This window comes from Podarcis erhardii (genome assembly GCF_964252035.2).
Source record: "Podarcis erhardii genome assembly, chromosome: 11".
NCBI lineage: Eukaryota > Metazoa > Chordata > Lepidosauria > Squamata > Lacertidae > Podarcis > Podarcis erhardii.
In genome coordinates this window covers 40,601,683-40,615,991 of record NC_138501.1, presented here as the reverse complement: position 1 = coordinate 40,615,991, position 14,309 = coordinate 40,601,683, and the positions used below count along the sequence as shown (strand labels likewise).

The following is a 14,309-nucleotide window of genomic DNA, read 5'->3' as shown; positions in this document are numbered from 1 at the left end:
GGAATTCTCATGCTCCTGGAGCTTTCAAGTTGAAACTGAACGGCCGTTTGCCTCTTAGGCGGTGGGAGCTACGGAAAGCATATCAAAGGAAGCTTCGGCTGTGAATGCAGCTCTCCTCTGCGTACATTTAAACTTGTTTGGGTCACACCCAAAATTCCTGGCTACTGTATTTTTCGCTCCATAAGACGTACTTTTTCCCTCCTAAAAAGTAAGGGGAAATGTGTGTGTGTCTTATGGAGCGAATGCAGGGGGGTGGCAGGCAGGAAAACCCCCCAAGAGCCACACACAAGCTCCGCGCGGCTCTTGCGGGCTTTTCCCCGGAAGGGAGAAGGGACGCGGGAGAAGGGAGAATTGACGCGGCCAGTCAATCCCTTCTCCCTCCTCGTAGAAAAGCCCGCAGGAGCCGTGCACTCCTTAAAGGGTGCGCGGCTCCTGTGGGCTTTTGCGGGAGGTGGGGGAATTGCCATAACAGCGCGTAGCCTCTCCTGGCCAGAGAGGCTGTGCGCGGCTAAAGAAGCCAAGACAGCCAGCAGGATCCATCCCACTCGCTGTCTTGACTTCTTTGCTCTTTGGGGCTGGGAGGGACCCGGGCTTCCCCCAGCAGCCCCAAAAAGCTCTGTGAGAAACGGATATTTCTTTCCTTGATTTTCCCCTCTAAAAACTAGGTAGGTGCACCTTCTGGTCTGGTGCGCCTTATGGAGCAAAAAATACAGTAATTCTTCTCTTGTTGAACAGCTGGAATCGTGAGAACATTACTTAGCTATGCCATGAAGAAAACTTGAGGGAGGAAGAAGTGCTTACCTGTTTGGTGTCAGTCGAGAGTCTAGACTACCAGACTTCATAGTAATTGTGTCTGTGAAGAGCACATCCTTTGCTGGGGACGCCAGAGCTTCCGAATGGGACAAAGAGGGGTGCATCCTTTGCTGCTGCAAGCGTTTGAGTGTTGCATACCCAAAGGCATCTCGCGAACTGGTGTAGCTGAAGTTATAGTCAGCCAGGCTTTTTATTGTGGCGAGCGAAGGAGCTTTAAGTGACTGTGCTCTTCGAGGAAGGGTGTGCGAGGACCCTGGCGGTACCAGGGAGACAGAATTTGATTTTGAGAGGGGGAGGTGGTTCGGCTGTGGGGTTGAGCACTGGATTGTTTTAACAGTCTTAGTACTCACCACAGTACTTAAACTCCCACTGTCCGTGTCTACGTTTGTAGTGTCCACGCCCACAGTCTCCCGCGAAGGGCTCGAACTCATTGAACTTATGCCACTCGTGGTGGTATCCGTATTGAAACTCAAGCTGCGGCTTTTGAAGTGAGTCTGCGTAGAAACCTCTCCTATCAGTCTTTCCCGGCTGGCGTTTTCCCGATGGTTTTCGTGGCCGAGGCTTTTGGGAAGTTTGAGGTCATTTTCGCCTATACTTGGAGTGCTATCTGCATCTTCGCTGTGTCTGCTCCCGACAAATGACGTCTCTAGTTTCAGAGTGTGGATTTTAGGCACCCGGAACATAGGGGTGAAGTCCTCGCCTCGTGCAAAATCCATGCTGCTGGAAGGCTCAGTTACTGTACGATTTCGCCTCAAACCCATCTTGCTCTCTGAAGAAGATAGTTTGCCACCTTTAGGATCGCTGCTACTTCTATGTTTTTTATTAGGTAAGGTTAGAGAATTTAAAATGCGGTTCTTCACAAGCCTGCTTGAAGTGAAGAAGGGGAAGGGATTGCGATCCTTATCTTTCAAGGGTCCAGATCGGTCGTAGAAATTCTGTTCTGCGTCTTCAGATATATCTAGGAAAAACGTGCTGGTAGAGGTGCTACCAACCCTGTCATCTTCCAAAATAAACATACCTGAAATTTAAATAAAAGCTTGCATTGTTAAAATATTTTTGGTCTATGAATATTTGGTAACTAAAACTAGCTCTCAAAAGTCACTGCATAGTCTATGAAAGCCAACTGCATGTACACTTCTTAATTGTAATGGCTGAAGGCTATTTTAGACGGGGGGGGGCAATGTGCTTAGTATCCTTTTATGTGCCATTAAACGTTATATGTAAGATCAACAGAACCTGGCCTTTTTAAATAAATAAATAAATAAAACAATGGTACTGAACACTTAATCACTTCTTGAGCAATCAAAATTTTCATGTTAGTGCTCTTAGTTTCTCCTTTTAACATGAATTTAGGGGTCTTCAGGAGCCAAACTATGCTTTTGGAAATGTAATTTCATACTGTAGTTGAGGGGTCAGTGTTTGTTCACATCAACTCCCACCTGTCCTAGTCAACATAGGCAACAGTGATGGGAGTTGTAGTCCAGTGACAGCCACAGGTTAAAATCAATTCTAAAATGAATGTGCCTCTCTTATATCAAGACATTACTTCACAATATCTAATTGATGATAGTATTTACTCTCCACACCTGACTTTTCTGATTAGCTCCAACATATCCCGAGCCTGCTCTTTAAATATAATGTGATACTCAAACCATCCTACTAGATATTTTGACGTTTCCCATTTCCATCTTAAATCAGGGTTTCTAACTTTCAAAGAATAATTTTCTCATGTCCAGTCTTTATCTTCACTTTTATACTATCATCCTAGAGAAAAAATGGATCTAATTCTATGCAAAGGAAATCAGTGTTTTATTTTTTCATTTACACCAGATAAAAGGATGATCTAAAATGATTACATTTGTAATATTTTCTACATTGGAAGCTGAAACTAAAAAAAGACTCTCCAAGGGGGCTTTACCCAGAGGTGTCTCTCTGTTGACGGAAGGCACTTAGACCCAGCAGAGGCTTCTGCCAGCAGGACATAGAGGGTGAGGTTTTTGCCAGTTCTCCTTCCCCCAACAGCTTCAATCTGCCCCAAACGGTTGGGGGACTGTACAGTATAGTAGGGAGGGGAGTAAGTGGACATTTCCTCCTTTCACTGATGAAAGCTTTCAGCTGAATCAAAGTGCCTCTGATCAGCAAAGTAACATTCTGGACACCCTATAGCTCAACCATTTCTGAAATTATCAAAGGGTACCCAGCCACGTTCTATAAACCTTGTCTTTATCCATTAAGCATACAGTGGATGCTCGGGTTGCGAACGTGATCCGTGTGGGATGCACGTTCGCAACCCGCATCTGTGCATGCGTGGGTTGGGATTCAGTGCTTCTGCGTATGTGCGACCGCCGAAACCCGGAAGTAACCCTTTCTGGTACTTCCGGGTTTCAGCGGTCCGCAACCCGAAAAAACACAACCTGGAGCGGCTGTAACCCGAGGTATGGCTGTACATCATGCTCATGTAGGAATACAGACTACCTTCAGTTTAGAAAGTTAATGCCTTCTCAAAATGGATAGGCAAAAGGAGATTCCAAATGAAAATAAGGAATAACTTTCTAACAGCAAGAGCTATTCAACAGTGTAACAGACACTCTCATAAGGTTGTGGATTCTCCTTCCTCGGAGCTTTTTTAAGCAGAGGTTGGATGGCCATCTATCATGGATGCTTTAGTTGAGATTCCTGCACTGCAAATGGTTGGACTGGATGACCCCTGAGGTGCCTTCCAGCTCTACGATTCTATTGATTTCATTGGCCAGACCCATAATCTGCTTTTCCCCCAAAGGGAATTTACTAACTGTGCTGGCACTGCTATGCATACTTACTTGACGGTGCAGATTCACTTTCACTGTTGTGCCTTGAACTGGTAGATTCAGAGTTCAAACTAAGCGTGCTGGGAATAGAGGAGAGTTCGTTGCAGAGTTGCTCCATGTCATCGGGGACGACTGGCCAAGGCTGCCTACGACTGTGTCTCACTGCATCCCAGTTGTGATGCTTCAGAATGTCACAACCTTGTTTCGTTTTGGCTATCAGGCCAAGCACATAGACACACGTCCTATGTTTATAAAACAGAACTTCAGTTCAAACAAATATGTATTTTACATTCAGGCCTCCAAAACAATTCTCCAGCTTCTTTTCCCTCCCCTCAGGAAGTGTGATTTGTGCTGTCAATATACATGTGAAATGAAAAATACAAATCATTTGTGTAAGCTGGCCTACAACTCTGAGGTGTAATCTTGTACATGTCTACTCAGAAATAAGTCTCACTTAGTTCAAGGAGGCTTATTCCTAGATAAGGTTGCAGCCTTATTCTCTAAGGGGATACAGAGTAGAACTAGGCATGTAACAGATAAAAGTGTTATTTCATTCACTACATGCCTCTATTACTTAAAATTATTATCACTCAATACAGTAGGAGACATCCAGTTTTGTTCCCATCTTCTGTGTGTGATCCACAAATCATGACTACAAAACACCCGCACCCATAAATAAGGCTGCAAAACTAATGTCACACAGAAAATCTATTAACATAATAGTAAGTAGCAACTTGCTATTTTAATAGTAAGTCACCTAATTTTTTTTAAAATAAAAAGGGTGTTGTGCCTTTCCTCATCTTAAAATTATATACCTTTTCTAAAGAATGAAGCAGCAGATGGCACAGAATCATTTTAAAGACTCCAGGGCAAAATAAAAATCCTATAAACCCTTTAAAAGTCAATTTCAAACCATGTTATACCTACCCTCTAATAGATAGGACTTCACAATGCTGGGCAAGTGCCAATATATCAGGGATGACATTTTCTTCTTGAAGCAAATTGAGACCCCAGTTTGAAGATCCAATATTACCCTGTAATGTAAATAATTTGTGATCAAATTTGCTATTGGCTGATACTGCTGATACTATATCATATAACAAAGTAGTATTGGTTAGAACTTGATGGATAAACTTAAGATATTTTGTATACGGTATAAGCTATAAATTTCTTTATACCTACAGCTGAGTCTCTTTTACCCCAATTCAAGTCTTTTCTTTTTAAAAAAATTTAATAGCACCTTGTTACAGTCTACCTACTTTCCCAACTTAACAAAAATGACTTTCTCTCTCTCTCTCTCTCTCTCTCTCTCTCTCTCTCTCTCACACACACACACACACACACACAAATATGATTGTTAATTTGGCTATCAATATAGGGTTGGGTTGATATGCTCCCTTCCACAGTGCAGAGTCTTTTGTCTTTAGATGCAATGCCCTCGTGTACCTCACCTTCTACAATTTGAGAACTCTTTTGGATTCAAAGGGGGCCAATTTTCAAGTGTATTTCTGCTTCATCTAGAGAGCTTGGTGTCCTCTGATTTAATCTGCTTTCGTTTTGTCCTTTGGTGGGGAGTTGCTGCAGGAGCTGCTGCTGTAGCCGGCGTATAAGACGACCCCCAACTTTTGAAAAGATTTTCCTGGGTTAAAAAGTAGTCTTATACGCCAGAAAATACAGTAATTCATTCTTGAGGCCCATTCTTAACCTGAAACTGTTAACCTAAGGTACCACTTTAGCTAATGGGGCCTCCTGCTGCTGCCGCACCGCTGGACCACGATTTCTGTTCTCATCCTGTAGCAAAGTTCTTAACCCGAGGTACTAGTTCCGGTTTAGCAGAGTCTGTAACCTGAAGTGTCTGTAACTTGAGATACCACTGTAATTTGCAACATCCAAAAATCAAAAACAGATCTTTGAGGGAACCATTATTGTTATTTTGGTTGCAGAAATGCAGAAAACACCATGGCGGATTTTTATTTTTTTACTAACCAGAGCCCAGAGAGCTGCCTTCAGCTGCTTAATCCCTTCCCATTTATCCAGCATGGGGGAACGAACAGTGTAACTCAGGTCAGGAACAATACTCTAAAGAATAAAAAGATCAATCACAAAGTAGCTTCAATGTGAAGCTTAACATTCTTCAAATCTGCTGAATTGCTTTTCAAACTTACATAAATGCTAATAGCAAAATACAAATAGGTTTAGTAATTTTTTTAATATAAAAAAATTGAAAACTAATGTTTCAAAAACCACCAACCATTTAAACAAGAGCACCAATGGTAAAACTAAAGGCAGAAATACAGAACAACGCTAACAGCTCTGGTCATTAAATAAGGCTCTTTTTTTTCATTTTAAGAAGAAATATTTAAAAACACAAACATGTAATTCAAATTCTATAAAAATAAGCCAGTATTCTTTTCTTCTTTCAGTTCAAAATTGAGAAGACACAACTCAGAATTGGATCACATAAGCTAAGAACAGCAGTATCTTGCACATTTCAGAACCAATCAGCTAGTCCTTAGCTACAGCATCTCAGAATGAAGGAAGAAAAAAAAGCAAATCCATGCACAAGTTGTGTGGTGTAAAGCGCATTCCCTCCCAGCTGGAAACAGTTCATGGAAAGTAGGTGCCAAAAGTTTCTGATCTCTCAGCACAGCTGATATTGTGGCCCTGCCTCACTTCTCTCTCTCTGCTGCAGCCTTATGGAATGGCTGCAGCTAGGCGACAGTTGGTAGAGGAAGATACCACCACCTACCAGTGTTTGACACCCTACCCCAGAAGTCAATATTCATAGCCTAAAAATGCAGAAAGACTAAAAGGCAATAGGATCCTCATGCAGACCAAAGCAGTTCCACTGTAGAAGGGCCCCTTTCATGATTCTTTGGGTCAATTCCCGTGGAATTACCAAAAAAGTACTTGGGGCAGCATCTAAGTCCACTTGCTCAACAAACCTCCCCCCTTGCCCTCCCCCAATCTGCTTTAGAAGGTTCATAGATCACAAAATTGTAGAGTTAGAAGGGACCATGAGGTTCATCTAGCCCAACTGCCTGCAATGCAGGAATCTTTTGCCCAATGTAGGACTTGAAGCCATGACCTTGGGGGAACCCCTAGCATAAATTTTGGGGGTATGCAGGGAGGGGGACTCCTGCGACACAAGTGGAAATCCTTGTGCTAGCAGGACATTTTACTCAGTGCTACCTTGGCTACAACCCTTGCTTTCTGTTCTGCAAGCAAAGTCTACACATCTCACTCACTATTTCAATCCATGAAAAAGAGTCTTCTATGTGCTCCAGCTAAGTGAGAAAATTTAATCCCTGGCTAAAGCAAGCTTATTTTATAGAACATAGATGCATGCATGACCTGGGAATTCCTCTTCTGTAGTCTAAATAGAAAAAAAACCAAGCCAAATTTCACAATGAGGTTGTATATGCCACACAACCCTGAACCAGTAACAACCAAACAAATTGGGGGGGGGGGGCGCAATTCCAAGAAGGCTGCAATGTATTTAATGTTACCTTGATTTTGAATCAGGTATATTAAATTTCCTCACCTGAGCTTCCAACAAATGGCAGCCTGTTTTGTGGTGTACCAGTTGTCCATAGAGGTGAACTGGCAGATAGACATGTGGCCGCTGTAATCTGCCAGAAAGAAAAATGGTCTGTTTGAATAGTAAACAATGGAAGTGTCCTTTCATACTGTATCACGGTGTGGTACGCTGGTTTGACATCAACCGATAGGAAGTGCCTACAGAGGGTGGTGAATACAGCACAAGATATTATGGGCTGTCCTGTGAATCCGCTGGATGAAATAGTGGAAGAACGTTTCCTCAGGAGAGTGAGGAAAATTCTCAGGGATGATTCACACCCTGGCCGGCACTTTCTTCATCTCCTGCCCTCGGGCAGAAGATATAGACGCATGATTAGTCGCACCAACAGGGTAAAGAACAGCTTCTATCCGTGGGCTGTTAGGCTGCTGAATGAAAAGATAACAACAGGGCAACTGACTTTCGGGTTTGGTGGGTGTGCATCAGTAAACAAGGGGAATTAAGATTAAGAGAGCTGAGTGGGGGGTGCTCGTGTAATCTCACTGTATACAAGTTGTACAAGTGACAATAAAGTATTTCAATTTTTACTCCTTATGGCTATTTCAAAAACCAGTCACACAGTCATCTCATATGTAGCAATTGCTTTAGCAAACCAATCAAGATCATTTGCAACTTATCTTACCTTTGGTTGCTCCGGCGAACATAATTATCGCCATCAACAGGTTTGCGGTATGTGGTAAGTGCTTCATTGAGTTGCTCTTCTATCAAATCGACATACTTTAAGTTGTACTCCTAAGATGATGGGATACAGAGCTCATGAGAGAGAGAGAAATCTCCAGCAGATTTTTGTATTCATAATACTGTACTATGTGACACTGTGATCCAAATGAGAAAAACCTCCTTATTTTCATAATTCCAAGGGAACCACTGCAGGTTTTTGAAGTCAAACGTTTGATTAAAAGGCGAAAGCTATTTTGGAATGAAAATATTTATTTACATGCCTGGTGGCTCGGCTACATAGAACAGGGCCTTTAGTGTTGTGGCACCAGTTCTCTGGAATTCCCTTCCTCCTTCAACTGTGGGCTTTTGGTATATACAAAAAACCATTTTTCTTCACCTGATCTTTACTAGTTTTGTATTATCGTTAATTTGTCCATTAATAGCATTTTGAACATGTTTGAAGTTTTACTATGCTTTTATATGTTTTGTTGTTTCATGATCTTGGATATTCTGATGTTTAGCTGTCTAAACACACTGCAATAAATTAATTAATTCATGATGCAAAGCCTTTTGTTCTAGAATAATGGGCAAGACTGGGAAATGGCTGAAACCCTATTATCCCTAGAACATTCGCTGTCTCTCATTTTTACAGAATAACCTGTCTGATATAAATGGGATTTTTTTCCTCTAACTTGTGAATTTCCTCTCCATAGCAATTCTGTACAGTTCTCTTCCATGATGGAGCAGATCGCTACCCCATTTAGTAAGTGAATACATTCAAGTGTCATTTCATATGTTGCCAAAGGATTTATTCTCCTCTTCAAATTTTGGCCCAAATAGCCTTTTTCAAAAAAGCTGAAATTAAATGTTATGTTGAATCATTTCCAGCAGCCACATTTTCTAACCAAAGGGAGCTCTGGGTGAGAGCAAACTGGTGTGGGCATTTCTTTTCTGGGCAAAGATTATCCTTTCCTCCCTACTGCTTTTTCTCTGTAAATCTGTCCCGTGTCCTTTTCCTCTAAAGCATCGCAAGTGCTTATCTTCAAATATACACCTGGAATCCTCCTTCCTGCAACTTCTTAACTTAAACTCCCTGGGAGCTGTTTCTTCCTAGATAAAGAGCTGTATAAAGTACAGTTTGAACAAAAGTTATCCAAAGAGAATCTAATTCCAGTGGGAAAATCGGTTCTGGATCAGGCCTGTAAGCCTAATTTTCAGTTCTCATATGCCAGTAGTTTATACATAATGGGCCCAACCAAAGCAGGACTGTCAGATGCAATGAAGCTGAGCACTATGCCTAAATTCAGAAACCCTTAAAAACCCATCAGGTCCACAGACCTGAGAGCAATGCAAGTGGCTCTATCTCACCTTCTGAATGAAGAAACACAACTGGACCATGACTGGATGGAGCTAGCACATTCATTCTAGGGAAGTCTAAAGGGCTGGCTTTAGCCAAGCAAAGTCTCAGCATAACAAGTTATGAATTTCACAGAGAGATCTGGATTTGTTTAAAAGTACCTTCTGCCATTTCTCCATTTGTTTTGTCACATAGCCTCGTTCGTTTAGATAGGAAAACCCTTTTGGGATTGACAGGAACCTGAAAAAGTACCATCATATACCATTTATAAACATGTTCACCGATTACAAAAATGCAAGTTAATTTGGTTTGTTCTCATATGAAGTAACATATTTAGTGTTTACCTTAAGAGCAGAAGCAAGCCCTTGTCTCCAAGATGAGACAACGCTGGTTTCATCTGAATAAGAGCATGAAGATTTGCCTAAAAGAGAGAGCCAGGGAGTGGGAGGGCAGTTATGTCTCAGGAAATCAGTTTGGTTACACTGGCACTCACATCAATAAGGAATTAGCAGGAAATTTCAATATATACAATAATGGGGAGGCCTCCTCATCCCCAGTGCTCTCCCTGCTTGGACGGGAGCCAGTGCTGGGCTGGGGGATCCACACACTCCTCAGCTGAGCAGTTAAAAGATGCAGAGGGAGGAACAAGCAATACCCACAGGAGGAAGTCGCTAGCAGAGGGACTCAGGAGCAGTGGCAGTTTCACCAGTGATATACCGCTGAATGAAGCCGACATCACAGACAGGTCCTGGATGATATATCGCCCAGGCCTAAGACCATTGCATGAGAAGTATGACGTGCTTCTCAATAAACTGATACACAACAGTATTCATTCACGGTAACTTTAAGAATGGGCAGCAGGATTCTCACCTTGTCTTCACATGCCTCATCAAGGATATCAAGTGCTTCAGAAGAAATGGCTTTATTCTTGTCATGGAGCTGGGTGACCAGTAACTCGATTCCCCAGTTGCTGAAGAACTCTACGTTGGCTCTCAGCAGTACTCGTAAGTGTTTTGTGGCATATAGCCTACAGCTCTATGAAGCAAGTAAACAAGCAAATCAACGGCAAGGGAAATACAGTAGAGAAAAGTAGATTTTGCACACAGAAAGCCAGATCCATGCTCTCTCCAAGCACTCAGCTTGAACATACACAATGTGGGCAGTGGTCAGGGATATACACACAAGCACACCAACATCAATGAGAGTGCAGGTTCCACTTAAAATATTCTCATAGCGGCAAAGTCTGAAGGAGGCTTTTAAGCATGTTCAGACCCTACCACTTAACACAAGAAGGTCCAGGTGGTGTGGCTTCACCTATACCTCTCCCTACATTTAGCTCACATATATTGATGCAGAACACCTAGAGCCATTCATTTAACAAGCCATCAAAATTAAATGCAAATGATATACTGCCTTGAGATTATACTGAGGCTGAGAGAAAGCAACTGATCCAAAAGTCACAAGCTCAGGGCTGAGATCAAAAACGTATTTACACCTAGGTCTCCCTAGGCCAACGTTCTATCCGTAATACCACGCTGTGAAAACATCCATTTAAATATAATCCTCAGAATGTAGGCATTTAAGAGGAGTTGTCACTTACATCTGTAGATGCCGTTAGGATTTTGGAAAGAATGACTCTTGCTAATCCATCTCTGCTGTAGTCCAAACTAGAAACAGTCAGTTTGAGTAAGTGATCCTGGTTCTTCAAGGAGCAAAGATTAAGAAGACTGGAAAAAGATGGAAACATTTAATTGTAAATCTGTATGAGAATTGGACTAACTTTAAAAGTCCCTCCATTTTCCCTTCTTTGGTTGCCTTTCTCCATTATCAAATTTTAAACTAAGTTCTTCAGGCCAGGAATATTTCTTCACCCTGCTAAAAAGGTAAATGTAAAGGACCCTTGACAGTTAAGACCAGTCGCAGATGACTCTGGGGTTGTGGCGCTCATCTCGCTTTACAGGCCAAGGGAGCCGGCATTTGTCTGCAGACAGTTTTTCCGGGTCATGTGGCCAGCATGACTAAGCCGCTTCTGGCGCAATGGAGCACCAAAACCAGAGGAGTGCACGGGAATGCCATTTACCTTCCCGCTGGAGGGTTACCTATTTATCTACTTGCACTTTTTGGTCGTGCTTTCGAACTGCTATGTCGACAGGAGCTGGGACCGAGGAATGGGAGCTCACCCCGTAGCAGGGATTCGAACCGCTGACCTTCTGATTGGCAAGCCCAAGAGACTCAGTGGTTTAGACCACAGCACCACCCGCGTCCCCCTGCTAAGTTACCCTAAAATCCCATGTAGTCAAATAGGATATAAATTATTTCTATTGTATGGAAGCTGGAGAGTTTTCTCCAGCTTTCAGCATTGAAAGCTTTCTTTTTCCTGAAAAATGATAGCATGCTTGGTCTATAGATTAGTTAAAAACTTTATAAAAAACTTTATAAAACTTTAAAATCTAATTGCACACTTTTGAATCTAGTACTATTCTTAATAATGTAAATGAAATATAGATGGTGTGGATGAGCTCATTCAACTTTTAACAGTATACGCAACCTAGTTCCTTTGGGAATCTATCTTTTTCTTTTCTTTTTACAAAAAATGTAAAAATTAGGGTCAATTAACCACATCTAGTTATACAGAAATTTAAAGAATGATGAAAGAATTCATTTTAAAACTTCCAGGATCTGAGTAGTTCAAAAGATTCTTATAACTGAAGATAATGCTTACCACTGAAACACGTTACACTTTTCAAGCATTTTCACTCCGTGGGGTTGACAGGAGAGCGTACCAAAAAACAAGAAGTAGTGCTGACTAAGAGTGTTAAGTAACCCATTGTTCTGGAGGCTGCGTTCTGGTTTCAGTCCAGAAGAAGAATTGAGCCAGTGTACAATATCTTTCACTAACTCTTCGAGGTAACCATGCCCATCCTGCTTCAAAGAGAAAGGAAAAAACTTCAGTTCCTTTGGCAGCATTTCCCTGCCTCATTGAAAAAAGACACCCATTTACATTTCTTTGGGCACAAGAGAAAGAAAGCAACCATCAAACCAAAAAGCACCTGATAAATTAAAACCAGAAGAAAACCCTTCATTGGGAAAACGCTGCAACATGTGCAAACTTTAAAATGTGGGGAGAATCTGCTGTGATACTGCCCTCAGATGATCTTGTCACAAGCTGAAAAGTCAATTCCTGTGGGGATTATAGCTGTCACAAGAGTAAATAAGCCTCAGGCAGTCCCAGGTTTTGTGAGCGCTTAACAGTGGCAGGTGACGAGTGAAGCAGCTCAAGAACAGGTTTTTTACAAAAGTGAACATAACACCTTCTGGTCCTTTCCCTCTTCCACCAGCTTCTGAATTTTGTCAAACAAAAACAAAAGAAGAAAATAGACTAGGACAAACACCTTTAAGTTGTTACCCCTTATGTGTCACAGAGAATTAGGAATGCAAGGCATTAGGCTACAGAAAGTTGAGATAATTTTAAGTCTGTATCTACCTTTTGTTGCACCTGCCTTCCTTCCTTCTTTCCTTCCTGTCTTCCTTCCTGAGGGGCAAAAGGGCATGTTGATTTGACCTCTGTATCATCCCCTCCCAATATCCTGAAGCCTATCAGGCTGGTGTGTAAATTTCATAGGCAAAACTCTACAAATATGAAAGCTAAATTTTTCATTAAGTATTCTTCATCTACAATTAACTAATTGTGTTTGCTAGAGTCCATGTTGCTTTGGTTTGTAGACAAAGGAATGTGGAGGAGACTTTGATTCCTGAATCCACTACTGCCTCTTATAATGGATCTCCTACAGTGCATAATCAGGTTTCTATTATTCCAGCTAGGGCACGTCTCAGGATCTATAACCACCATTTTTCTTTGTTTATTTAATGGGCTGCAATTTTATCCTCTATGCTTTGTTTCCAGAGGTGTTGTTCAGCTGATAAGGCTTCCTTCAGTGAAATGAAGAGGGATGCAATTTTTGGCGATTACCTCTCCAACCTGTAGACACTTGCACCACTCATAATTCTGCTCCAGAGAACTGGGAGACCCTTCAGAGAAGATTTAGGGGGCACAGAGATCTGCAGGTGGAAAAGGAATTGTTGGAAATTGCTTCCCCTGCTACTCTGCTAATGTTAAGCCTGACCATCAGCTGAACGACACTGTTGGATATACTTGTGTGTTCTGAATAATAAACTTAAGGCACCAAAGGCACCTGTTCATCCTCTAGAGCAGTGTTTCCCAACCTTGTGCCTCCAGCTGTTTTTGGACTACAATTCCCACCATCCCTTGCCACTGGTCTTGCTAGTCAGGGATGATGGGAGTTGTAGTTCAAAAACAGCTGGAGGCACAAGGTTGGGAAACACTGCTCTAGAGTAGGCATGTCCAATACCCAAGAGACTGCAATCTACCCTCACTATAAAAAAACTGGCAGTGATCTACCTATTGGATTGTCGAAAGTTGTTGAGCTTTTTTTGGGGGGGGGGGGGACTGGAGATCGACCGGTTCGACATGCCTGCTCTAGAGTTTAGGCAGCGAGGATAGGCAGAGCTTGGGAGATCGACCGGTTCGACATGCCTGCTCTAGAGTTTAGGCAGCGAGGATAGGCAGAGCTTGGGAGCTGGCTGGGAAGTGACTTGGTAACCAGCTAGATCTCTCCTCCCATAAAACTGAGAGATCTACTGCTCTGTTAACTGAGTTGGTTAAAGTTAGTGATTCACTGGCCATTCAGGATGAGGGTAACTAGACACCCATTTAATACAGCTTACCTAGTGATGCCCTGCGGTGAAAGGTTAAGGAGCAGGGTAAAGACTATGAAGGACTCCAGGGATATCAAGCCATTTTTATTTTATTAATGAACTGCTACAGTTTAGGGCTCTTACTAATGTGTTACATCCCCCCCCCCAACTTTATATATCAATGGGATAAGCCATACATTTTTATAAACTCCATTCTTCTTCTAAGATTTTGACCAGCAAATACTCATATTTCCCAGCCTGAATTAAATGTTCCAATTGCACTTCCTTTAGACCTGGCAAACGTGGTCTAATGAATCTTCTAATATTTTTTAGAATATGCAATAAAGGTAATAACTCG

The 14,309-nt window shown here is 42.1% G+C and overlaps 1 protein-coding gene across 3 annotated transcripts in view; it reads right to left on the bottom strand.

Moving 5' to 3' along the window:
• RICTOR (RPTOR independent companion of MTOR complex 2) overlaps window positions 1–14,309 on the bottom strand; it is a 65,033-nt gene that overhangs the window by 11,629 nt on the left and 39,095 nt on the right. For 2 of the 3 annotated variants that reach the window (XR_014161416.1, XM_081881341.1), the window contains exons 21-32: window positions 12,720–12,767; window positions 11,958–12,160; window positions 10,836–10,962; window positions 10,106–10,270; window positions 9,580–9,656; window positions 9,397–9,475; window positions 7,841–7,950; window positions 7,165–7,252; window positions 5,607–5,699; window positions 4,548–4,654; window positions 3,633–3,862; window positions 802–1,831 (exon numbers count right to left, since the gene is read on the bottom strand). Coding sequence is in view for 2 of the 3 variants with exons in the window: in XM_081881341.1 (XP_081737467.1) it covers window positions 802–1,831; window positions 3,633–3,862; window positions 4,548–4,654; window positions 5,607–5,699; window positions 7,165–7,252; window positions 7,841–7,950; window positions 9,397–9,475; window positions 9,580–9,656; window positions 10,106–10,270; window positions 10,836–10,962; window positions 11,958–12,160; window positions 12,720–12,767 (2,357 nt within the window). In the remaining variant the exon portion in view is untranslated. The remainder of the gene's footprint in view (window positions 1–801; window positions 1,832–3,632; window positions 3,863–4,547; window positions 4,655–5,606; window positions 5,700–7,164; window positions 7,253–7,840; window positions 7,951–9,396; window positions 9,476–9,579; window positions 9,657–10,105; window positions 10,271–10,835; window positions 10,963–11,957; window positions 12,161–12,719; window positions 12,768–14,309) is intronic. The other variant, XM_081881342.1, reaches the window with a different exon arrangement.